The 26,430-nt window shown below is 50.0% G+C and overlaps 1 protein-coding gene across 3 annotated transcripts in view; it reads left to right on the forward strand.

The window, feature by feature from the left end:
* The window catches only part of Mvb12b (multivesicular body subunit 12B), a 177,693-nt gene that overhangs the window by 77,420 nt on the left and 73,843 nt on the right, over positions 1–26,430 (forward strand). For all 3 annotated transcript variants that reach the window (XR_011370163.1, XM_070013804.1, XM_070013790.1), the window contains exon 6: positions 2,523–2,645. Coding sequence is in view for 2 of the 3 variants with exons in the window: in XM_070013804.1 (XP_069869905.1) it covers positions 2,523–2,645 (123 nt within the window). In the remaining variant the exon portion in view is untranslated. The remainder of the gene's footprint in view (positions 1–2,522; positions 2,646–26,430) is intronic.

Raw genomic sequence — 26,430 nt, forward strand, 5'->3', positions numbered from 1 at the left:
GCCAAGTTCTAAATCCCGTCTCGTTGGTCAAATAGGGTCAAGTGCAGAGAGCTGATCAGTGTTCTCTGGAAAGTGTCATTCTCTGATGGAGCAGGCTGAGCTGGAGGCAGAGTCAGCTCTATTCGAACTGAAGGACAGATAAGAAGACATATGAAGGGAGATAAACATGAAGGGAGATCAAAGTCAGAAAGGCCAGAGCTGAGATGAGCGGAAGCCGGGTGTCCAAAAGCAGATGCTCGCTGTGCTGTCAGCTGACATCGGGTCTCCCGGATGATTCAGCCCAGGGGATGGTTTTCAGCCCATAGCCATGGCTTCCTTCCCTAGCACAACTCTCAGCTCCGTAAGCACCGTACAGCTCACCATAGGTTCCCAGCAGTACCTTCTCGTAACTCGGCTTCCCAGGTCAGTTGCTGGGCCTGAGTTTGCCATTGTTTGGCTCTTGTCCCCTTTAAACTCAGGACCATCTTTTACTTCCCAAGCCAGTGCTTTTCCTCTTGGCACTGGCGCTGTGTGGGCCGCAGACAGGGCCTAACTGTACGAATGAAGTGTGTCACAGAAATGGAATTAACTTCATTTTGGTGCACTGTTTTTTTTTTTTTTTTTTTTTTTTAACTCCTCAGCTCTGGATCCAACTGCTCTGAACCAACTTAAGATGCACTTGGGCTGGACATGTGTGTAGCTCAAGATGGTGCATAAGCTCAGCATGGGCAGGATCTGGTATCTCCCCCTTCTTCTCCCCCCTCCCCCCCGGCCCCGCACCTCTGTGATCATTACTTTCCTCCACACTTTGGAGCCAGGCATTGGTGGCTCACACCTGCAATCCTAGCTACTCAGGAGATTGAGATCTGAGGATTGCAGTTCAAAGCCAGCTCAGGCAGGAAAGTCCATGAGATTCCTATCTTCAGTTAACTATCAGAAAACTGGAAGTGGAGCTGTAGCTTAAAGTGGAAGAGCGCTAGCCTTGAGCACAAAGATGCTCAGGGACATTGCCCAGGCCCCGACTTTAAGCCTAACAACTGACCAAAACAAAACAAACAAAACTAAACAAAACAAGAAAAACACTGCTTTGGTCAGGTGTTGATGACTCATGCCTGTAATCCTAGCTACTCGGGAAGCTGAGATCTGAGGATCCTGGTTCAAAGCCAGCCCATGCAGAAGAAAGTCTGTGGGACCCTTGTCTCTAATTAACCACTGAAAAGCTGAAAGTAGAGCTATGGCTCAAGTGGTAGAGCACTAGCCCTGGGCAAAAAAAGCTAAAAGACCATACTCTGGTCCTGACTCAAGCCCAATTCCAACACACACACACACACACACACACACACACGCACGCACGCACGCACGCAGGCACACACGCACGCACGCACACACGCACACACACACACCTGTTTTGTGCAACATGCTATAGACTAATTATTTGCAAACAGGTTACAGGAGGGGAAAAACATTCAGAATAACCACACTTTCCTAGAAACAGTGTTTTACATACAAATAGCAGAAACCAGCCATTCAGTAATGAACTTGAAAGTCTAAATGCAGTTACTATGTGTATTTTAATTACAAACTATACCATTGTAAAATGGTGCAATTTTAACCAATTTAAACAATTCCAAAGAATAGCTTTTTACCTGTATTTGTCTTGATAAGCAAAGCTAGACTCTTTTTTTCCTTTAGATAATTTTGAAAAGGTAGTTTTATTTTATCGTATTCATTCTGTTTTAAAAAAGTCAGTGATAATTCATTAGCTTTTAGTGGTTAGTTGGACATGAGTCTCATGGACTATTCTGTCCCAGCTAGCTTTGAACCGTGATTGTTAGATCTTTAGCCTCCTGAGTAGGTAAGATCACAGGCATGAGCCATCAGGGCCTGGCAAAGTCACTTATTCTTAAAAACGAGTCCACTGCACACATTACCGCATAAGGACGTGAGGTTGCCCTGAGGGAGGCAAACCTCCCGTTGGAAGGGACTGCTGGAAGCCTGAGCCAGGAGAGTGCTGTGCCAGTGTGTAGGGAGGACTTCCTCAAATAGGACGGTGTTAAGGTTTAGAACAATTGCTAGAGAGCTCTGAGAAGCTTATTAAGAGTAGCCAGAGAATAATAGTTCACAGAGTTTTTTGAAGAGATGCTACTCTTCTGCTTCTGATCCCAAAGATGCTGTTTGGAGTGGGGGGGTGGGGGGCACGGAGAGGAGGGAGTGGAGAAGTTGAATGTGGCCAAAGTCATTCTGGTTCAGTTCCTAAGAGCATGCCAGTGTCATTAGGACAGCCATGCCGGGCAGGGCTAGGCTCAGGGTGGGTGGAGAAATCAGTCCTACAGTTGGCACAGTCACCTCCCCCCTCTGCCCTCCCCCCCCCCCCCCCCGCCACACACACACACTAGGCCCTGGTTGGGATGCCTTGAGCACCAATGGGAAGAGACATGTCCCATCTTCCATGGGCCAGAATGGAATCTCTGGGCTTTGAAGCTGTGGGTCATGAAGGAGCTGGTTTGCTGCAGCCCGTGAAACTACCTCCTTTTCTCCTGAAGGGAACTGAACAGCATGGGGATCTGGTACCGAATGGGCAGAGTGCCAAGAAACCACGACTCGTCCCAGCCCACCACGCCTTCACAGTCATCGGCCGCCTCCACCCCAGCCCCCAACCTGCCCAGGTAAGCCTCACGGAGGCACCCCGTGTGCTCACTCAGGTGGTCTGGGGGTCTCACAGCACTTTAGAGTACATCCACTTAGTGGCACCATAGAACTGAAAACGTACAGAAGTTTAAGCTTGTGCCTTTAGAGATGATTAAAACTCCCGGTTCGAAATCTGTGTGCTTTGTGGATGTAAAGCCCGTTCTATATCCTCTTTTATGCACGTGTTACAGCAGCAGAATCTGAAAGCTAAAATTGCTCTTCAAAAAGCTCGCTGATATGCAGACACATGCGCAGTAGCCACACGGTCAGAGCCTCCCGGCCTCCAGAAAGTGCACTTTCCTCTCGGCCTTGGCCATTTGAAACACCCAGAGGGACTGGTCAGTAATGGTATTCATGTTATTACTGCATCTTTTCCACTGCGATACAAACCAAGAAAAGGGAATTAGAGGGGGGGAAAATGAGAAGTTTTAAGGTGATGGTGTTCTTTTTAGCAAGTGATCTCACAGAGAGACCAAGGTGACCAAACTGGTCACTCTGGTACTGATGGGGTTGGGCCTGAGGGAGGGTGTAATGGTCTCGATCCTCATTGCAGCCTATGAAATAAAACAGTGCATTGCACAGAGGGCCTCTGCCCTGTGTGTGCTGTTCCTCCATGCTCTCACTGGCAGAGCACTGCTGTCTGAGCCACAAAACCAAGGCTTCCCTGCTTCAGGACCCCTGCCTTGAAAGACAACTGGGTCTTTGTCCTGAAGTTTTGCATGCTGGGGTGTTGTTCAAACATAACTAGCAGCTGGGCACTGGAGGCTCACGCCTGTAATCCTAGCTACTCAGGAGGCTGAGATCTGAGAATCACAGTTCAAAGCCAGCCCAGGCAAGGAAAGTCCATGAGACTCTTATCTCCAATAAACCACTAGAAAACCGGAAGTGGCACTGTGGCTCAAGCAGTAGAGGGCTCACCTTGAGCTGAAGAGCTGAGGGACAGCACCCAAGCCCAGAGTTCAAGCCCCACGACCGACCAAAAAAACAAAACAAAACAAAACAAAAACAAAAAAACGTAACTAGCTCTGCCAGGTCCCTGTTATCCTAGCTACTCAGAAAGCCGAGATTTGAGTATCTTGGTTTGAAGTCAGCCTACAGAGGAAAGTCTGAGAGAATCTTACCTCCAATTGACCACTAAAAAGCTGGAAGAGGAAGTGTGGCTCAAGTGGTAGAGCCCTAGCCTTGAGCAAAAAAGCTAAGAGACAGTACCCAGGCCCTAAGTTCAAGTCCCAGCACTGGCATAAAACAACAACAACAAAAGTGTATCTAGCCCTAGTCACCTGACCCTTTGGAGGTAGTTTTCAGTTTCTCTGGTTACAGCACAAGGGAGGAACCAGAGAGTTCCCTGAGCTGCGAGGTGAGCAGTCTGCGGGCTCAGGAACACAAGGCTGGCACAGTGCTCCTGTGGCACTTGTTACTTCCTCTCCCGCTGACCAACAGCCCTGGCACAGCTCTGTCCTGTGCTCAGGATCATCCTGGGCCTGTCGTTTGTGCCAGCATCAGCTTAAGCTTGGGCTCACCCCAGAAGCTGAGAGCTTGCAGGTGTCTGGCCACCGTGCAGTGTGGTTATAGCAGCCTCTGTCGAGGTACATAGAGAGGGTGTCTCTAGCGCAGATATTCAGTGCCTGCTGGGTGAAGGAGCCCCTGGGCTCCCAGAGAAGCAGGGAGAGAGCTCTCCTAGAAGCTTGCTGCTCAAAGGGAAGAGCAGGGTCACCTGCCTCTGAAATGGGTGGCCCCAAAACACCCGGCCACTGGGAGCTGGGCAGAACTGATGTGTAGCACAGCTGAACAAAGTGTTTATAAGGCTTATATATTTTATAACCTCTGTTGTACAGTTTATGGTTTACAATGGCTGCAAGGAAATTGGATCAGTTTTGTTTTACTTGCCAGATAAAACAAATGTCAAAATAGTCAATATAAAATGTATTCTAATTTGCCTGAGTTAAGTCAGCCAGTGTGCAGTGAGATCATTGAATGCATGTTAATTCTCCCAGGTGAGGAAAAAAAATCATCTGTCCCGTGCCCTCCTGTGTGCACACCTGTGCAAGCTCCTAACTCACCAGGCTCTTGTTTGTTTTTGTTTTGCTTTTGTCTTTTATATGTGATTTTTGGTATTGTTTTCTTATCTAATCTATTTGATTTTTTAAATGAAATGCTACTTACTTACTTGGGTAAAAGAAATAGTTATTTTATTCCTCAAGGCATGTGGTTTCTCTAAATTCCCCAGAAGAGGCAGACAGCCCTCTGTCTGGATGTGGGCCCCCTGCCTGCAGCACCAAGGCCCAGCTCTTCTGTGAGCTGTGAAGGCCTCCCTGTTAAGCTCTTGCATTCTCTCCTGTCTTCTGTCTGAGCTTCGAGCTCCAAACCTGAAGCCAAATTAGCAGCCTCTTTTTCCCCGCCTGATCCTGTGCATTTGCCGTGAGTGCTGCGTACCAGGTGTGTCTTACATCCCCTGTCTTTAGAGGGCAGGTCCAGTGTCTCCTCTCCCAGGGAGCCTTCTCTGGGCTCCTGGGCTGAGCCCTCCTCCTGGAATCCTGTGCCAGGCTCCCAACGTCCCCACTGGGAACCTTGTGGGCGGGGTCTGCTCTCCCCTCATTCTTGCCACACCCTCCTGGCCCAGGCCCAGACCCAGATTCAGTTTCACATAGGTTTCACAAGCAAGGAGGACCTCTTGCTGTCACCCTCCGGACGACTCCCAAGTCCCTGAGCAAATAATGGAACAATAATAGAGCAGATTCTATCTCTGGTGAACAAATCCTGTATCTGGTGAGCAGAACCTTTCTCCTTTTTTTTTTTTTGTAACTGTATACTTTTTACATAGGTGGCATCGTTGTCTGTAAGAGCAAGTGTGTGATTTGCTGTGTTTTCTTGTGGAGAATTAAACTGCAGGCATTCAGAACACTTTTCAAGTGTGGTCTTTGTGTGGACGCGGGATGAAGTTGCTATCACCAAGGCTGCCAGCAGAGTGGTGATGCAGCGCCCTCTACTGACCAACCAGGAGGTGACAGGCACCGGGTCAGGAGCCGTCTGGCTGGTCTTTGACAGATCTTGGTTCTAGAAAGGAGAGGGAAAGAAGGAATTGGGAGCATGCATGCTGCCTTCATTAAGCCTGGAATTTGTCTTGAAACACACTAAAAACATGTGTGATCTGCCTCTGTTTCTATATTTATTCAGATTTCAGACTTGCCAACTATCTCCCCTAACTTCGTAGCAGACAAAAGGGTATTCAGTGGACCTTTTCCCAGGTGACAGTGCTGCCTTTGCTTTCTAGAGGCCTGTGTACCCCTCCCTCAAAGATAGGGGCTTACTGCCTGGCCTTACCACTAGGGCAGAAAATACTTTCAGTGAAGCCAGAAATGGACTCCTTCTTTCCTGCCCGCAGGTGTTGAGGCACGGTGACACCATTGGCCATGTTCTTGAACTCAGGTCAAAGGCTGGGTGAGACGGGTCAGCAGAGCCCCTCTTCCTCACACATCTGTCTTGAGTTTCTAGGTGAAGAAGGACCAGTCCAGGATCTAGAGCCTCTGCCTTCCTTCTGGGAAGTGAGCATCCATATTACTAGCTTCATGCGCACAGGCCAGCAGGGAGGAGCTGGCCTTGTGCTATCTCCTCCACTCTCCCAACCCTCTTCTGGGCTGGCGAGCAGAGTGCATCCTTCTGATGGAGGGAGTTCCTTGGGCCTCTGCAGGGGTACCCAGAAAGGAAGAGGCTTCTTGACTTCAGTCTGGGCTGTGCCCCCACCCCACTCACACACAGGGTCTAACAGTTTGTTCTGCCAGGATGGGCAAGGGGCAGTTGCTGCCAGGACAAAGATTTGGGGAAGCTCCAGGAGACTGGGACCTGCAGCTGGTAGAGCCCCTGCATATGGATACATGAATGAGAGGAGGCCAAGGCAGGCTGCTGCCTGCCCACCTCCCCCCACTTCCCCCACTTCCCCCACCCCCGCTTGCTGAGCAGTAGAATCAGCAGCTTGATAAAGACATCAGAGGCATGCTTATCAAACTTGAAGATGACACGGAGTCATTAGGGAGCGCTGATGTGCTGAATGACAGAATCGATACTCCACATCTCCTCTCGTGCACCCTGTGGGAACCAGAGATGGAAGTCCCGAGACTCCAATAGTCCACAGCACAGGTGACAAGTCCAGGAGAGCCAGCCTGGTGGAGGGAGGGAGGGCGTGTGTGTGTGTGTGTGTGTGTGTGTGTGTGTGTGTGTGTGTGTGTGTGAAGTGACAGGCCAGTCTGGAGCTTGGGTTGTGTGAAATGCAGCCTGCAGTGCACATCCAGGAACATGGCCCTGTCACACTCACCCCGCTGTCAGGTGTGGAAGGGTCATGCCCACGGCCACACAGTGTCCCATAGAAGTTCCCTGACTTCAGAGCTCACTCTTGACCTGAGTGCAGGCAGGCAGTTCATGTCTGATGTTTACGTTTCCCCCCAGTTGTTTAAGGAGAAAGCATGTGCGTTTCAGCTGGGGGAGGTTAGGAAGGGCTGCAAGCCAGATCAGGCACACTGAGATTACAAGGAGGTAGACTTGGGCTCCATGTTTTACCACCCCACTCCCCAAAAATTCAGATGAACTTCACAGAGTTTTCTTAGGTAGTTCTTTGGCACTGACTGAGCAAGTTCTCAGTTGCAAGTTCTGCTGTGGTTTGGGTATGAAGTGGCTCCCCCAAAAGGCTCGTGTATTGAAGGTTTGGTCCCCAGTGCACTGTTCAGAGGATTGGGGCTGGGCTGGTTGGCTCAAGAGAGCTCTGACTAATCGAGGGATTGATCCATTGATGGATTCATAACTGGATGGCCTATTGGGAGGTGATGGAAACAAAGATGGGGTCTGGTTAGGTTTCTCGGAGAGTAACCCCATCCCCTCCGTCTCTTCCTGTTTCCTGGCCATCATGAGGTGAGTGGCTTGTTCTGCCGCCCGCCTCCTACCTGATGTTCTGTCACAATTTACACACACACACACACACACACACACACACACACACACACACACACACACACAGAAGCAATGGAAAAGCCAGGTAGATCAGCCTCCCACCTGAAGCCATAGAGCACGAGGTTCAGGCTCAGGTCTGGCTGGCAGCATTCCCTCCTGCAGCCCGCCAGGGCTGTTCCCGGGTGCCCGTAGCCCAACGTGTCTTGGGGTGTTCCACTGATCTCCCGATGATTTGTCAGCTTCCAGCAAGTTGTCAGTCACCAGCTCTGAAGTATGTTTCTTAGTGACAGACATAATTGTACTTAACTTTTTGCGTGGATGTTATCAATCTGTGACAGATACTCTGGGAAATGGGGCATTTTGACTGCAGAAGATCTGTCACAGGCACTTAGTTTTCCTCTCAGGGACACCAGGATTCAGTCACAACTTTTGCATGTCGATGTCAGCCTCTGAGAACATAGATCCTGGCTGACCTCGGAAATCGTTTCCTCACTGCGGTCCCAGGGCTGTCATCTGAAAGGTTAACGGCCCTTCCTACAGGAGAGGGGAAATCACATTATGATCTGGAATTCAGGCTAGGCCCTGCAAGCCCATCTCCATCACATCCCTTGTCAAAACTCACCATAAGCCGAGGCAGAAAAGGGTTGCAAGGCTCTATCTTGCAAATAACAAGCGAAAGGGTGGGATGGAGGTGTGGCTTAAGCAGTAGAGCACCAGCCCAGCAAGCTTGAGGCTGGTGAGTTCAAACTTGAACACCTGGGGGGTGGAAGTGGGGGACAGGGGTATATGCAGGCCAGGTTCTGTCCCCATACTATATCCCTGCCTAACCCGGAGACCGACTTTGTGACCTGATGTACTGGCATCATTGGCAGGTGTCTCCCGGCCACCATGCCAGCCTCGAATCCTCAGTGCTACCTGCCACTTTCAGTTACAAGATGACATGTCAGCTGACCTGTGGTAGGAATGGATGGAGTGTGGCACTGGCCTTGGCGTTCCTCATCCTCGATGGCTGAGCACCAGGCCCTCAGGCCCTGCTCCCTGCAGAGGAGGAGGGCTTGGAGCTTGCTGTTCATAGGAGGGGCTCAGGACACCTCTGCAGGTCACTTCCGGTTCCCTTTCCTCTGTGCAAAAGCTGTGTGCATGCTGTTTTATGTAAAGGCTGATGCACATTTTCACCACTTTCTTTGATGTGTCTGCTTTGTAGGGGAAGACAAATGCAGGGCTTTTAACCCAGCACGGTTAATGTACCCCATGAGTGGTGCCTTCTACCATATGCTGTATAAGGAGGGTCCTTCACCCCACCCCAGAGAGCAAGGCCTGAGCTCCCCAGGCTGGGGTAGGGGTACGGCTGCTGGCACTCAGTGACCATCGGCCATTGCTGTCTAACCCAGAAAGCCTGGCCCACTGGGTCCCGGCATTTCCCAGTCCCCCTGTGCTGCCCTCAGACCCAGCCTTACCAATGGGGCGGGCTACGTTCCATGACCAGGATTCTATTCCTCCTTTAACTTCTCAGAAAAGGCTGTGGGCAGAAGCAGTAAGATAGTAATAACTGTATCGCCTGCTCATCCAAACAAGCGTGTTCACCCTGCTTGTCTCCTATGCTACAGGAAGTGTTCTGGGAGAAACGTGACCCCCAAGATATGGGGACCTTGAAATTCAGGTGTCTGACACCTGGGGAGTATGGACTGGATAAAGTGAGCTGGTGTAGATGCAGGGGGCCTGGGAATTTCTCTTTTCTGTGTTCTTCAGTCTGTCCATCCTTCCATCCGTCCAGCTGGTCAACTAGATAGCAGAGACCTGTGTTGAGTAGAGGGGTGTCAGGCAGTGTTACAAACAATAGCCCATTACACTAATCCAGCCCTTTCTTTGTTTTTTGGGTTTGTTTGTTTTAGCAATATTGGGGCTTGCGTTTGAACCGTGTCCTTTGTGCTTTTAGTTTATTTTTCAGATAGGGTCTCTCTTTCGTGAAGGGACAGCTTTGGACATGATCTTCCTACCACCACCACCCCTGTAGCTAGAATTCCAACATGATCCACCACACCCAGCTCAAGTTCTCCCTGGGCTGGCTTGGGATCCCAATCCTCCCATCTCTGCCTTCTGTTCAGCTGTGATGACAAATGTCTGCCCCATTTTGAGTGGAGAAAACTGAGAAGACGCTGAGATGGGATTCTTTGCCGGGGGTCCCACAGCGAGAGTCAGAGCTAGGGTCTGAACCTAGCAGGCCGGCCTCCTGCAGCCTGCAGGCATCCATGGGCCCGGCCGCCCCTAGGAGCTGCCCCTAGTTGGGGGACAGCCTCCTAGGTGCCCGGCCATCTTCACAGGAAGCGTCTTCACACTCCTGACCAGCAGCCTGGAGTCTGAATTTGCCACACGGGACTTGTTCCGGGAGGTCCCCAGGGCCAGACACAGCTTAAGTATTTGGAATCACATTCTGACACATGTGAATACTGATAGGGCTGTGCTTCAAGCTGAAGATACTGCCCAGAAGTGGCAGCCATACAGAGGGTCCCCACACCAGTGAGTGGTTTCAAGGCCACCCCCGGTGAATGGTTCCAAAGCAATGTGATTTATTGTGGGGGTTGTGAAGTGAAGGCATTTGAGTTACCCCCAAAATGCTGGGGAGCCGAGCCACAGCTATCTCCTAAGTGCTCCACAACTTAGCGTTGGTGTCAGGGTAATTTTGAAGGAGAAATTTCATTAGGATGCCGTTTGGTATTGTTCGATATGAATGATGAGTTTAGGCTGAGCAATACACTTTTTGATATTAATTTTTAATATGGCTTCTTGGGAAGTCAGGGCTTCTATTTAATGAAGAATTGACTATAAGTCAATACAGCTTCTACCTTGGAGCCAGCCTTGGCTTTCCATGTCTCACAGTGAGTTTGACAAGGTACTTGCCGCTTGTAAATGTGCTCGTTCTCTCTGTGATTTTTGTGGCTTTGTGAGTGTTTTATTTTCTTTGGGTGGTTGTGCTGGTTAGGTGTGCTTTTGGTGGTGGTGGTGGGGGGGGTGATGTTGTCTGGGAAGCAGGGTTGTAAATGTGGATTCATTCTCTCCCGGGTCTGCCTGCCAGTGTGTACCCGCTCTGGGCAGTCGGCTTCGGCAGCAGGGTTTTGGAGAAAGACCTTTTTTCAGGATTATGAAAATAGTTCTCTGTGTGTCAGAACAGATTTATCAGTTCACTTGAGGGCCGGTTTTGTGAACCCGACCATTTAGTGGAGGATATTTTACCTTTTATCAGAGTGGGAGCTGACAGTCTATTTGCAGGTAGCTCTATAGAATATTTCACCTGGGTCTCTCAGTGTAAATCTAACCACCAAATAAAGTAAAAATGAACATTATACCAGCGCTGCTCCCTGAGAGTTTACTGCGCCCCTACCCCCCCCACCCCTGTGCTGTTCTATTTCAAGGCAAGGTTTCAATTATTAATTTGGATATTTAATAAAATTCTATGCTGGCAGTAACTTTCCAAAGGCCTTCTGAGTTTATTTAGGTTGGGTTTTTGCCCACGGGCTGGGTAGAATTCAACTTGAATACCCTTCTTGAGCAGCAGATGTTGTGTTTCCAGTTGAATAATAATATTAATAATTATTATTACTTGAATAAATACAGTGATCATCATTATCGTGATTATTTTGGCTACTGTTTTCTGAGCATCTCGTGGGCATGCATTGTGTAAATAGTTAAATACATATACAATTTTGATCTTTACAGCAGTGCTGAGAGGCAAATTATTATTTTTTTACCTCTTTAGGTTTTTTTAAATTATCTTTAAGTAATTGCACAAAAGGATTTCAATTCACCATGTCAGTTTATAGGTAGAATGTGTCTTGATCAATGTCACCCCCTTCCATTGTTCTCCCCCTTCTCTCCCAACCCCACTCGAGTTACCAGGCTCCATGTTCATATGGGTACATCGAGTATTACAACTCTATTCAATGTACTTATGTAAATTTTTTTACCTCATGTTATGAAATGAGACTGATCTTGGAGAGTTTCTTATTTAGTCAAGGGCAGAAAATTAGGTTGGAAAGAACCAGGAATGAAGCCCAGGGCCCAGTATGTCCTGCACGGAGCCTCATTTGAGGCTCCCTTGTTTCTCAGACCCTTGCCTCAAGTTTCCTGCATAAGGTGTCTATGACAGGGCGCAAGACCCAATACAGCTGTCTAGCTTACAGCCTCTGGCCCACCTTCTCCTTAGCCAGGCCTTTAGTCTGCTTAATTGTTTCTTCAGCTTGTATGGAGGGAAGCAGACTGGATAGTAGAGGGACATGGCCTGGGCAGGCTGCTCACAGCCCAAGCCCAGCTCACACATGCAGCCGCTGTGAATCTGACTTTGGCAGTACCCCCCTGTCCCTCCCCTTCCCCCCGCCCCGTTCCCCCCATTCCCCCCCCTTTCCCCGCCTTCCTGAAATTTGGAAAGGTGGATGTTTTAGTCAGCTGGAAGAAGATGAAAAACTAGCCATGCCCATATGTTCCTGGTTTTTAGAAGGAGGGTCGGTGAGGTTTAGAGACTCTGAAGTATTTCAATTGGTAAGATTAGACTAGATTGTGTGGAATGGAGGTGTGATGTCAGACCCTCGTTTCTTTTATGAGGGAGGGAGGGAAGGAAGGAAGGAGAGAGGGAGGGAGGTGCCTCAGTATTACTGGGTCCAAGCGGAATGGAGCTTAAATGTGGTGAATAAATACCACAATTTGGACTGTTGCTGCAGCTATGAAAGTTAGGTTCCTTTGTTGTTGTTGTCGTTTTCTTTTTTGAAAATAATCAGTGACTTGAAAAATAGCAGATGGGTACAAAGGATTGTAACTTAAGCCCAGAAAAATGCTGAACTTTAAAGGAGTATGGAGACTTAGGCCTTTTTCTAAGGCAACATTTTCTTTGCCCTATTTAAATCTCCCTCAACAGAGATCTGACATCCCTTCTGCAGTAGACAGTTGAATAGTATAAAATTAAGACATTTCCTCTTAGATTAGGAACAGTGAATGACATGGTAGTTGCTTTTCTTGGTCCTGAGGTATTTCCAGAAGCCTGGTATCAGAGCTGCCCTCCAGCCTTTCCCCAAGCTGGGGACCAGGACTTGGCTCTCAGTGCATGTAGCATTTCATACTGTTCACTAAAGGTGGGCTGAGCACCAGGATTCATGATCTGCCGGGAACAGAGAGGCCCCCCTGGCCCTCACTCCACGCCGAGCAAGCGGGAGCCTGTGTGTGTGCACACTGCCATTTCCTGTCACGTTCACGGAACGTGTTCAGTCTTCATACCTCTCCGATTCTAAATTTCACAAGCCATTTGTCACTTTTGAAGAGAGCATCATTAATAACCATTATTTAGAACTGTCGAGGCTTTCTCTCTGGGTGTGAGTTGCCTGAGTTACGCATCCAAAAAATTGCCCTTGTTGGTGGCACACGGTGCCTCTGCCTTGACAGATCAGCCTGGCCCACCCCCTGCCGCCCGCCCGCCACTCAGCCCACCTCTGCCTTTCATCACCACCAGGGTGGCGACAGAGACCAGCCAGAGCCTGTCCTCCTGGGATTCATTACTTAGTATTGCCAAAGCCCGTGCTGTAAATTGATATTTTTTTTAACTGCTTGGGGGGGGGGGGAGGAATTCTACTTAACGATTTCATTTTATTGAACCTAAAAAAATAAAATAAAAAGGGAAAAGAAAGATTTTGTTTCCCCTGACCAAGCAGATTTGTGATGGCCATGGGTGTGGACCCAGTGAGTGTATGTACATGTGGCTAAAGTGGCATCTGGTGTCACCCAACAGCGGGCCCGGAGGTCCGCACACCTTCCCATGCCGTTCAGAAAAAGAATTGCCATCCGCCTTGTTACTCTTAACATTAAAATTCCACCAAAGTACTAATAATTACTGTTAATATCTTCCCGTGGAAACTTACAGTAAAGGAGCAGTAGTAGAAACAGTATTTAAGGGAGCGCTGCCGGCGTGATAAGAATGCAAATAAGTGTGATTAGCCTAATGATTTTGCCGTCGCCATGGATGTGAGGCAGAGTGTTGTGAATATGTCATTCGGCACCCGTGAATTTGGAAAGTGTGTCAAAACACAACTTCAATTAGTTTTCTCTAATTATGGCTCTGGAGAGTTTGTAACTACATCACTCCTCATTAAAAGAGATTTTCTCGTACAGATTAATATAATATACAAAGGAAAGTTTCAGAGTTCCTGACGCCATTTGCTCCCATCACCAGCTACCCCGGAGCGGGCCTGACAGATCCAGGGTCTCCCCCCTCTGCCCCTGCTGTGGCCGGGCTGAGGCAGGGGGTCTGCCAGGCATGGGGCGGGGGGGGGGGGCGGGGAGAAGAGGCCGCACTGCTCTGCGTGAGGGCTCTGCCTTGGTCCTGTATCCTACTTGCAGTTCAAAGTGGCCAATGGCACCACTAATTAGGACAGTTGCTAATCCGACATGATCGGGGTGTCTGTCCTTCGTTCTCAGTGGAGCCGGAAGCAGCAAGGATTTGAGAACTACATGGCCGGCACAAAGTATCACGTCAGCCTTTGCCTGGCCCAAGGGCTTTGGAAGGAAAGGCAATACTCATGGTCAGACAGAGTCACCAGGGAGTCTATGAAACAGCAGCAGTAGCCTGGTCCCCAAATCGTGAAGCAAGTTTCCATTTCCTTGCTGTCCATACAACGTTCTTAAGGAAATGGAGCCTCTTCTCTAAACTGGCTTGTGGTTGTGAATAAATGCGTGGTCAGGCCTTTGCTGTTTTGGAGGAAGCACAAGCTTATGTCTTCTCATCACGTTAGTGTCCACAGTGCCCACTTTTGCTGGGTCTGGGCAGCTGCACTTGTCACTTGTCCACAGGGTATGCCATCTCCTTAAGCCTTTCAGTCCCTCACCTCCCCCATTCCCCTGAGCAGCTGGCCGCCGTGATGCTGTCACTGGCTACTTCGAGGAGCCCCATGGGGGCATTTTGAATCCAAGGGTGAAGAGCTGGGGCCAGATTTTCGTGCTTTGGAAATGTTCATTGGCCTTTGACTAGTGTGTTGGTCATGATTTTCTTTGTGTGTGTGTGTGTGAGTGTGTGTGTGTGTGTGTGTGTGTGTGCGTGTGTGTGATGAGTAACTTGGCCTGGGCAAGCACTCCTGTGGGCCTCTGTTTCCCCTTCCGTGAGATGGGGTAGGGATTCTGCCTCTACAAGATTGGGGGGAGGATGGCTGGAGATAGAGGTGCCACAGCTGGAGCCCCGTGGGCTGGGTGCATGTTGGCCTTCATGTAGGATTCTTCAAAGAACTGAGTCTGAGCAGGAGCTGGTCACTCTGTGCAGCTTTCCTTTGGCCGCCACTGGGTTCTCTTCCTGGTGCAACTGGGCTGCAGCTGCAGGACTGGAAGTGGAGGCTCCGAGCAAGCAGGATGCAGCTGGAAAGGGTTAAGGTAGTAATTGTGTAAGTCTTCCAGGCTTTCTCCCAGTTCTGCGATAATTTGATGAAGAACTTCACCCTAATTAAATATTCAAATTAGGAATAAGTGTCAATATGGCTTCCCATTGCCTGGGATGATGATTAATTGTATTCAAAACTCCAGTGGCCCGCTGTAATCTAAGCCAAACCGTTGTTCTCGATTATTTCTGTACCACACTTGCCATGTTTTTGTTTTAAGATTTAAACTAGTAATTGATTTGCCATATGCTGTCGGGCTGCACACACTTTAAAGCTCTGTGTTGAGGAACTTGGGGAGTTTGGAATTGTGATTTCCTTAGTCTTCCTGTGACAGCTTCCACCCCCCTTTCATTCTTTCTTGTCCAATGCAGAGTGATTTGGCTGGGGAGGGGTTGTTGCCCATGAGGGAAACTCATTACACAGTCAGGTTGGTCGGTTGAGGTTTTATCGATCACTGTGAGGGGGTTGCTTGAGTGGGAAGGGAGCAGGCCTGCCCCTGCACGCACTCAGCCCTGCAGCCGTGTTGGTAAAGCAACCGAGATGAGCCAAGTTGTAGCCCCACTCAGGAACTGGGTACCTTTGGATCATTGCTTTCCCCTCCCTGAACCACATTTCCTCCATCTGTAGAATCGGAGACACATGGAAAGTGGAACAGAACCTCGGTGCCTACCTGTCCCAGAAAGCTACTCCTGATTCCAAGGCAGACCCAGCTCCCACTTCTCTCCTCTTGGACCCTCTGCTGTCCCCATTGGCTGTGGGATGACTCTTGGGTCACTCTCTTGACACATGAATTGCTATTTTACTATTTGGGCCTATTCTCTCCCCTGCCACCCTCTCTTCTTCCCATGGCCCACGCTCAACAGATGTTAGTTTGTTGCTTTTTTTGTTTTTGTTTTTTTGTGTTGGTCATGGGGCTTGAACTCTGAGCCTGAGCGCTGTCCCTCAGCTCTTCAGCTCAAAACTAGTGCTCTACCACTTGAGCCACAGCGCCACTTCCGGTTTTTCTAGTAGTTTATTGGAGATAAGAATCTCATGGACTTTTCTGCCTGGGCTGGCTTTGAACCATGATCTTCAGCCCTCAGCCTCCTGAGTAGCTAGGATTACAGGCGTGAGCCACCGATGCCCGGCTTCGCTGTTGTTATTGTTGTTTTTCTTCCTGCCATTATTTTTTAATTGAGACACACAACCTCTTTGAGTGTATACCTTCCATTCGTTAGAGCTTTGCAGTCTGTGATAGAGGATTTTTGTGTGAGTTTCGGTTTGCTTGGGGAAAGTAGATTCATATTTATTTTTTTTAATGATCTCAGTTCCAAAGATAGTGTTTAGCATCGACTCAGAGCGCAACTCAAAACGAATGGACCGAGTCAGGAGCCATATGCCTGTCGCTATACTTGGACATCATTGAGTCCATTTGGAAGGCATTTCCAAGTCTGGGCATAGGAAATCCACAAGATAATAAATACCATTCTAGAGAAAACAGGTCCATTTTGAGTTCTACAAAACCTCATTTCTCCTTCACTGGTGTCGATTATAAAACAAAAACAGTCATGTCTGACTGTAGCCATGACACATGGTGGCTTCTTCCTGAGTTTGCTGATCAAATCAGAGAGCAAAGTAAAGTCACCATAATTTTAGATGTCCTGGGACCTGGGGTCATGGAAACACCTGCCTTGCTGCTTCAGGGAAGCCATGTTTCAGAGTCACATACAGCATCTTCTCGCCTCTCTGGTCTTCCTTCATCTCCTAGTAACTCAGAGCCCAGTGTGGACCCACAGGGGACCCGGGGCAGGAAGAATCATCGAGGAAGGTCTGTGTTCTGGTCAGGCCCTTCCAGCTGAAAAATGAGTCTTTTTAATTACCTTCCAGGGCAAACTAGTACCTGAGCATATGGTCCTTAAGAAATAAGAGTCCCCAACCTGTCAGTGTGTGTGGGCAGTGGCCAGGGACCCCCTTCTCTGACACCGCTGGCCAGCCTTGGAGAGCTGCTGCTCTGGAAGGTGCTTATTAAAATGCCAGCAGTTGCAGCGAAGGTCCCCTTCCCTGTGACTCCCTCACCCTGCCCGTGCCAGGTGTTTTATAAGAGCCTTTTTCTTCATTAAGTGGCATTCATTAAGCGCGTCCGCACACCTGGCACAGAAGCTGTGCGTCACAGATGACTTCTTCCCACTGGTGTTTTGTAGGAATAAAAAGGGAATTTCATTTAGCCATTTGCTGTGGCCTCCCCCCTTGCCGTGTTAACCCAGTTATTTCTGTTTTTCATATTTCTTCTACAGCCCCAGCCCAATCCATTACTTCACTTTGCTTTCCCAGGTCCTGGCTCACAAGCAGATATGTGACATTAAAAAAAAAAAAAATCAAGACAGTGCTGAGATGGGCTTTTCATCAGCACCATCTCTAAGAACTCTCCTGACAACTCTCAGTCCTTTACTTTTGCCTCCTTTTTTCTAATAAAAAGAGACATTGAAAAAGTTAAATTTAAAAACATGTGAAGCCAGGTGCTGGTGTCTGTAATCCTAGTAATTCAAAGCCAGCCTGGGCTTAAAAGTCCATGCACCACTTATCTCCAATTAACTAGCAAAAGAAGTCAGAAATAGGATTGTGGCCCAAGTGGTAGGGTACTATCTTTGAGTGAAAAAGTTAAGAGATAGTACCCAGGCCCTGAGTTCAAGCCCCAATACAACACACACAGACAAAAGTGGGGTAGTATTTATACTCTTGTCTGTGCAGGCCAAAGGCTGCCCAGGCCAGTCTTTCCTCGGTGAATCAGAACTACTTAAGGTTCTGTTGGCACCGGACCTTGGCTATATAGATTTCTCTGTGAGTCTCTCTCTCGCTCTCCCTCTCCCTCTCCCCCATTCTTTCTCCCTCTCCCTCTCCTTCTCCCTCTCTCCCTTCCTCTCTCCCTTCCTCCATCCCTCCTTCCCTCCCTCTCCCTTTCTCTCTTCCTTTTTCCCTTCCCCTCCCTCCCTTCCTCCCCCCTTCTCTCTCTCCCCCCTCTCTCTTCTCTCTTTCTCTTTCAAATGTATCATTGTAGAACTTTGGCTGGTATTTGATTTCTCTAACAGTGATATGTTTGAGATGTGATCTACTTGTTCTAAGCAGGTTTGGTGTCATATGAACACCCAGTGTCTGTGCCCCATGCCTGGGCAGCAGATGAGCCCCTCAGCCTCTCAGTGCAGTGACGTCAGCATTCAGCTGCAGGAGTGGGTTGGTGGAGGGCATGGAGGTGGGGGGGGTGGGAAGAGGGGGTGGTATCCATGATACCCTGAGGAAAGAAGTGTGAAAATGCCAGCTGATATTACAGTTTTCCATCTTAAATAAAGCTTTCCCCATGTTTTAGGTTATCCTCAAATATCAAAAGAGGCAGAATGAATACCAGTACTTTGGGGTTAGGGATGTACTGGAGTTTCAAACTCAGAGCCTTGCCCTTGCCAGACAGGCGCTCTACTACTTGAGCCATACTCTCAGCCTTTTTTTCCAATAGCATCTGGCTTTTCCCTCCCTCCTGTTTGTATCTCCTGTGCATTGCTCCGGGGAGAGTTTCATGTCACTGTTCCCAGAAATGCCAAGCCTTTTGTCCCAAGTGCTTTCTCATCCTTAAGTTTGAATTCTGAATTATCTGGAGGCTTTCTGTTTTGTTTTGTTGAGCTAGGGGGTCCCACTATGTCACCCAGGATTGCTCTGAACTCTGTGCTCAATTGATCTTCCTGCCTAAGCTACCGTAGTGGTTGGGACCATGGGCACACCCCACCACACCCAGCTTGGAGCGTATTTCAGTGTACTGCTTCTGCAGAAGGGGACAGAAATGACCTTTGGTGGTATTGTCTCTCAAAGACAACTTAAAGGAGCGAAGATTCTCCCAATCACAACTCCTTTTACCTGCAGCACTTGCTGGCTCAGTTGTCTTCGGGCATGTCGTGTGACAGGAAGCAAGTCTAAAGTCACGCTGGGCGCTCGCCAGGGCTGACCCACTGAGGGCTTTTCACTGCCTTTCCTGGGATTCTGTGAGCCCCGCTGCCTCTCCGTTTCCATCTTCTACTCAGAAGACTGTTTCGGCTTCACTGCGGCTTAACCGGTGCGTGATGAATGACATACTCAAAATACAGCTTAACAAGCTTTGGGGTGTGTGGACAGCTGTGAGACCTCCCCCAGATCAGTGTCACGAGAACCTCTGCCTCTGAGGTCCCTGGTGCTTCTATACCGTATACTTCTTCCTCCTCAAACAGCCACCCACCTGCCTTCTAGCTCCATGGGTTAATTTGCATTTTCTAGAATTTTCTATGAATGGAATTGTGCTGTGTGTACTCGTTCCTGCCTTCCTCATTTTATTCAGCCTAATTATCTCCTCTCCAATGTATCAGTGAATGGTCTGTTGCTTTTTGGTTACAAATACTGATTTTATGATACTCCAACAGATAAGCTACCTGTTACTGGACATCTGGTTTGGTTTTTTTTTCCTATTACAAATAAAGCTGATAGGTGAAGCTGTGGAAAAAAAATTGTATAAACACATTTCCATTTTTTTCTCTCTCTGGTAAAAATCTAGAAGAGCCACAGCTCAGTTGTATGCTAGAGTATGTTTAACTTTTGTAAGGAACTGCACGCTGTCTTCCAAAGTGGTTACACCATCCTGGGAGAGTTCCAGTGGCTCCATGTCCTTGCCAACAGCTTGTGTTATTCACCGATTTCATTCTTCCCATACTGGAAGGTGTGTGATGGTGTCCCATTTCCCTTGTGACTATGATGCTGACGTTTTCCCAGGTGACGTTTTCCCATTGCTGTTGTTTTGTTTTGCTCCATTCCATTTGTATTAAGGATTGAACCCAGGTCCTCATACACATTGGACAATTGAGCCACATACCTAGCCTGGTCATTTGTATTTCCTTTAGGGAAGTGTCCATCCAAATTTCTAGCCACTTTTAAATTGGATTGACCTTTGTTAAGTCATAAAAGTCATGCATCCTGGGTATACACCAAATGTATGTTTCATAAATACCCTTTCCAGCTCTGCAGCTGCTCTTTCCACTTTCCTGGTAGCATCTTTCCAGGAGCAAGAGTTTAAATGTTGATAGAGGTCAATTGATTGGATTTTTTTTCTTCTGTGGCTTGCTTTTTAGTGTCCTGTTTCAGAAAATAAGCGAGAGTTAGTTCAGTATTATTATGAAAATCTTTGTGAAGTTATGGACCTCAGAAGTCCGAGGTGACACCAAAAAAAGTCTACCCCAGGGAGTGAGTAGCTTTTGCACAACTTTCAACCCTAGAGAAATACAGAATGCCACAAAGTTAGGTGGTAAGTGTAGGTGGGGGGTGGAGAGGTAGAAATGACACATGTCCCTAGCTGTACGTTGGCCTCTGCCTTCCTGGCTACTGCCCTTTGATGGCTCTCAAGGACAGCAGGCCCTGCTATTGTCTTCATTGTGGCCACTGGTCCAACAAGATTAATGATAACGCTTTAAAAATTCACACAGACCTGGAATCAGCACTGGAAAATACAGATTTAAATTAACAAGGAAAAAGTGGAATCCCATCAAAGGAAATAAATCGTGCCGGCAACTATTGTCACATAATAAAACGTATCCTATAACTGAAGGGCTTTTATATGGAGCTGTCTGCAGCTTAGTGGCCGTGTTAATTGAATAAGTTGCCTCAGATGGACTGGGGGAAAGAAATGAAATTTCCCTCTACATCTATTTAGCCAGAGCTATTGTCGGCCGCAGAAAAGATGCCTGCGTGTGTGTTCTAGAGCAGCCAGTGCCCCCCACAGTGAGACATCCGGCTGTGGGCTACCATGGTGTCCAGCCTGGCAGCAACGCCCCGGCTCCTCTGGGCAGCTTGCGTTCTGACTCTCCCGGTACCAAACTGATTCTGGAATTGTGCTCCCTTCCCTGAGTGGAAACTTCGGCAGGGGGTGGGGGGGAGGCTCTCTTCCCCTCTGGATGCCATTCTATGTCCTTGATCAGCTGTGATCTGCCTGGAGCCGTCCTCAGTCCATGTGACCCCATAGAAGCTTCTGGCCATTGTGTGGACACTCGGCCCCTTGGATGTCTGGGGTTTTTTTGCTTGAAGACATCCAGCCCCTGCGCATTCTGGGAGCACCCCTTGTTTGACCCTGTAGAAGAGTAGAGTGCCTGGTACTCACAAGGTGAAGCCCAGCTCCCTCCCTCCCTCCTCTAGCACAGGGTGGGGGCAGGGCAGCCAAGACCCCACCAGAGCCCTGGGCTGATGGTCAGGACTCCAGGTATGGAAACTTGACTCTTCCTTGTGGGGTGTTGTGGGCTCAGGCCATTAAGCATTCCCTTAAAGTGACTTAGAAAAAAACCATAAAACGTTTCAGTACACAGGACTGTGGTTCTTAATCAGTCCCTATTTGATATTTCATTGGATTTCAGTGTTTGGCTTTCTGAGCAATACCACCAGGAATTCACTGTTTGTATAAAAATATTCATGAATCAGAAATAGTTGCATTTTCCAAACCATTAACTAACCCAACCCTGGGGAGGAGAAGACAAGGGGGAAGCCTTATCTCTAATCACAGTCGCGATCAGACTGGGTAACTCAAGAGCACTGGACAATCTTATAGGATTTCCCCCAACATCATAAGGACCCCCTGGGCTGGGCTTGGCTGGACTGGGCTGGACTCTGCTCAGAGCACTGGGAGTCTGCTGGGGAGCGAAAGGGTGCTGGAGGTCTCATTCTGAGGACACAAAAACATGGAGAGGAGCACCGTTCCTCATGAGGGTGTCTGGAGGTGGGCTACCTCCTCCCAAGGGTGGTCAGGGCAGCATCTCTGAGGGGAGGTCTGACTCTGTCAGAAAAGCCAGCTTCTTCAGGGCTAGGGAAAGAGTGTTTCTGGCTGCGCAAATAGCAAGTGCAAAAGCCCTGAGGCAGGAATGAGAGGGGCTAAAAACCATGGGCCGACATGCTGGCCTAGATGCCATCCCAGAGGAGAGATGAGCATAACTGATAGCAGCCATGAGATAGTTTCCATTGCCGGGCCCGGTGGGTTTTATAATGCCTCAGCACCGAGGTCCTCATGAGCAGGACTCCAGGGTAATGGCACGGGGTGAGGGGTGGGGAGGCGGGGGAGGAGGGGGGCGGGCGGAGAGGGAGTGGGGATGCAAAGAATCAAAATAGGAATGGAAGCTAAATTGCTTCCTGGTATTCACCATGTGTCTGATCTATGCCACGTGCTCTGCCTGCATTGCAGCCAGGTGTGCTCTGGGAGCCAACCAGCCCCACCCCCACCGGGCTTCCCAGTTCCCAGGGCCTAGTGCCTGGGAATTGGAACCCCCCTCCAGTGGACTCTGGAGGGCAGTCCCCTTAACTGTGGCCACAGTACCCATGGGTGGTAACCTGCTGGGGTACCCAGTGAGTGGCAGAGATACTGAGTCTCTGTGCCACTGGCTTCAATGGGGCCTTCAGGGTGGAGCCTATGGTCCCTGCGGGGTGAGCCCCCCATCCCTGGTGGTCGGGGTGCTACAGAAGGTCAATGAGAATGCTGATCGCGTCCAGCGGGCATGTGCAGTGACCCTCCCTCCATTGCCAGCCTGCTCCTTATTGGCTTCACCTGTGAGAGTCTCACTTTCCTCTTCTGATTACTGCTAGCTAAAGCTCCTCAGGAGGGCCCCACTGGGTGGTGTCACAGGGGACCGGTTCTGTGCCCCCAATGCTGGGGACCCAGAGTCTCATTTGCCTGCGGCTTTCGAGTCAGCCCACCCCAACGCACCCCTGCCAGCTCCTCCTGCCGCAGCTGTCTCCTCTGGCCGGGCTCAGCACAGGTGGTCTGTCCCTCCATCCTAGCTGGTCATTGTCGTTCACAGGAGCCTCAGTGGGCCTGGCTGGCCTCCTGACCCTGTGCCCTTGTTTCCTCTCTCCAAGAGAAGTGGGAGGGAGAAAACTAGCAAGCGAAAGTTCCTGTTTGCAAAATAGAGATGAATCTACCCCCAGCGGCCTCGTGCCGGGCTCGGCTGCTCTCTGAACTCCCCAGCCCGTCCGTGTGCACAGGGGCCTCTCTAGCTGAACTTTACTTCAAGTCTTCGGATTCCTGCTAAGCAGCTGCTCTGCAGAAGCCGCCAGCGTACTGGTGGCTTGAAGTCTCTATGTTTCCCAAAAGGATGGCACGTTATCCCTCGGAGGTGAACAGATCCCTTATCTTCTCTTGTGCAGCTGCGCCAGGTTTTTCTCCCACCACACTTGCTTCCTGCGCTGCTTGCATCCAGCAGGGAAAACGCAACGCAGAGCGATGAAATAATAATCGAGCTGAAGGCTCCTGCCATAGAAAGACTCTATTCAATCAGCAGAGGTTCGCTATTTGCCTACCCCATAACAACAACAAAATAGTACTAGAAAATGGAGTCCAAACTTGAAGAGATTTGGCCCTACTATTGAGGAGGTCAAAATGATAAGAGAAGACACACAGATGCCCAGTCTGGCCATCCTACCAAAGAGAGGAGAGGTAGGTGGGGTCTTGGAGGATGAATAGGAGTTTGGGAAATAAGTGAAGAAGAATGGAGGTCAAGTGGTGAAAGGAGAAGGAAGAAGAGGCCACTGGGAGAGCTCCAGGCCCCCTGAAAACAACACCTTTTAAGGGGGGGGTGGATTCAAGGAAGGGAAGCAAGCCTCTCCAGGGAGAGTTACAGGCGAGAGCCAATCTGTCTGAGCCCACGTAGAGAGACAGGAAGGTTTGGCTGGGAAGCCCTGGGTAGATGGGGCAGCTACAGAACCAGGCTCCCTGGCTTCCTCTCACAACTCTTTTTAATTTCTCCAAAGTTGCCCATCTAGGGAACTACGGTGGGCGATTTAGAGGAATTTGAGGTCTGTATTCAGCAGGCGCTGAGTAACTGTGTGTGGTCTTGTGGCAGTGCCCATTTCCCATCATCCACCTTCATACCTGGGCTTCACCTCCTCCCTGTCCCACAGGCAGGAGAGCTGTTAAACCCGTCAGTTGGATCCTGTTGAGTCTCTGCCTAAAAGTTCTTTAGGGCAGAAGGGAGCTCTTGCCAGGCCCCCAAATTCTGTGGCTCTGTGGTTCTCCCTGGTCTCCTTTTAGACTTTCCTGCTGGCCCTAGGCTGTGGCAGGGCCTGAGCTCTCCGCCTCCTCCCCCCGGCCCTCAGTCTCCCTTGGGTCCTCAGTCCCCTCCTGGGTCCTTGTCCTGGGAAATCACCCCAGAGCCCCGGCCCACCTCGCGCAGCCCTGTCTTCTTCCTGCTCCCTGAGTGCATGCTCGGGAGCAGGTGTTTGAGAGACTCTGGACACCTTCATGTCCCTCCACGGATCTGTGTGGATGGGTGTGTGACCCCATTCTCACCTTTGGCGGCCATCCAAGTCCTTTGGTCTTCCTGCGCTCTGTACATGGTCATGGCTGTGGTCCTGAGCTGCGCTTGCACTTCCAGCCTGGGCGTGGCCTCCGTAGCCTATGACGGACTTAGGCCCTTAGGGAGGCCAGATGCACCTTGCAAGGATTATACACCTGGAAACAGCAGATATAATGACCTGAAGCATATTCCACCTGACTACTGGAGGTCCGGGACCTCCAGTGGGACAAAGGGTGCCTAGCCCAGGCCGTTGTCATGGATGGCGCCCTGGAATCACTCAGAAGGCCCACAGTGGCCTCGGGCTCTGCAGTTGCCACCATGGAATTCTTCGCCACAGCTGAGCAGGCAACAGCATCTTCATTCAGCTCTGACCTGCTCCTTACACAGACCACCCGGGACACGGAGGACCTGTAAGAGACGGCATGACAGCCACGTGCCCCAGCCTGCCACCCGGAGACCCCGCTGTCATCGTTCCAGTTCTGCTCAGCCACAACCACGGGCAGTAATTCATTCTTCTGTTCGCACGCTTCATTGGCTGAGTGCGGTGGTCAGAGGCATTGATGGACTGTACCGGCCTTCCACAGCAGCTTGGAACACACAGGGTTCCCTGCCCTGGGCTTGTGAGAAGCAGACTTCTGGGCTGCACCCCAACAGGCCACTGAACGGGGCTCCCCGGAGCCATGCTTGTGCACCTGTGTTGTTGGCTAGTCCCAGGGACCCAGCGCCTCTGTGCCATGAGAGGAAGGACAGAATTGGGGAACCTCTACCCCAGGGAACAAAACCCAAAGCACTTTGCTGTGCATTTGGAGTCTGTTTCCATCTGGCCTTGGTTTACCTTTGTAGCGTCATAGCCTGCCTGTGCCCTGGACCCACAGCAAAGCACGGTTTCGCCTAACTTCCTGGGGGGATCCTTCTAGAATCTCTCCCATCCCAGAACATGGTAGCGGCAGCAGCTCCTCCTCCCTCCTCTTCCTCCTCTTCCTCCTCTTGCTCCTCCTCCTCCTTCTCTTCTTCCTCAGTTTTTTTTTTTTTGGTTGCTACAGGGACTTGAATTCAGAGACTCATGTTCTTACTTGCATATTCATTCAAGACGGGCACTCCACCACTTGAGCCACAGCTTCACCTCTGGCTTTCTTGCTGATTGCCTGCCAGGGAAGGTTTCCAACCACGATCCATAGATCTCCCCTTCCTGAGTAACTAGGACTCCAGATGTGACCGGCTGGCACCCGGCCAGCCCCTCCTCCCATGCTCACTACCCCCATGCACCGAGGCCACAGCTGACAGAGGTCTCACATGGTGACTCTGCTGGGAAGCCCCATCCTGAGCTGGCTCGGGACTGGTTGGGCCTGCAGGCCTGTGGCCCACAGATGCGGCCTCAGTGGTTTCCTTGCCCTGCAAGGCTTCTGCCCATGGGGACATCACAGCTTTGAACCCTCCCTCCAGGAGTCTGTTCACACTGCAGGCTATTGGAGTGTGTCCACGTGTGTCATGAAAAGGGCATGGTGACTTTGGCAGCTCTCCTGCGATCTGGAAGTATCTAGGTATGGCCTAAGCACAGGCTACTGGACATTTCAAACCCCTCCCCCTCCACTCCTTCCCCCTGCCCCTCCAGATGGGGTGGCCACTGCTGACCACATGCTCCTGTATGATCTGTTAAAGGCAGTGTGGACCCATGGAAGGTACTTACTGAGCTCTCTCCAGGGGGCACTGCCACTCAGAACAGGGTGCTTCCTGGGCTCATCTGGCAATAAAACCCAGCACCTCCGTTCCAAGGGGCCACTGTACCTCGGTCCTCAGCAGCCCTGCTGGCAGGTGTGGGGGTCATGGGGTGGCTTCTGTTCAGAGCTAGGCATTTTGATGCCAGTGTGTGGAGGCCTGGCCCTGCGTGTCCACCTCTCTGGTGCCCCTTGGACACACTGTGAGGCCTTGGAGACCCTTTCTTCCTCCCGAATGTTCCCTCCAGCATGGAGGCGGGTTGGCTGCTGGTGTGTGGAGGCCTTAGGATGTCTTAGGAGGCCCAGGCTAGGGGACAAGAGGGTGGGGCTGTCCAGCAGCGCCCACCCTCCCTGCCTGGTGCTGTGCTTTGGCTACTGATGGCGTTGGGGTGC

Source organism: Dipodomys merriami, unplaced genomic scaffold (assembly GCF_024711535.1).
Source record: "Dipodomys merriami isolate MVZ:Mamm:240054 unplaced genomic scaffold, mDipMer1.0.p SCAF_11, whole genome shotgun sequence".
NCBI classification, from domain to species: Eukaryota; Metazoa; Chordata; class Mammalia; order Rodentia; family Heteromyidae; genus Dipodomys; species Dipodomys merriami.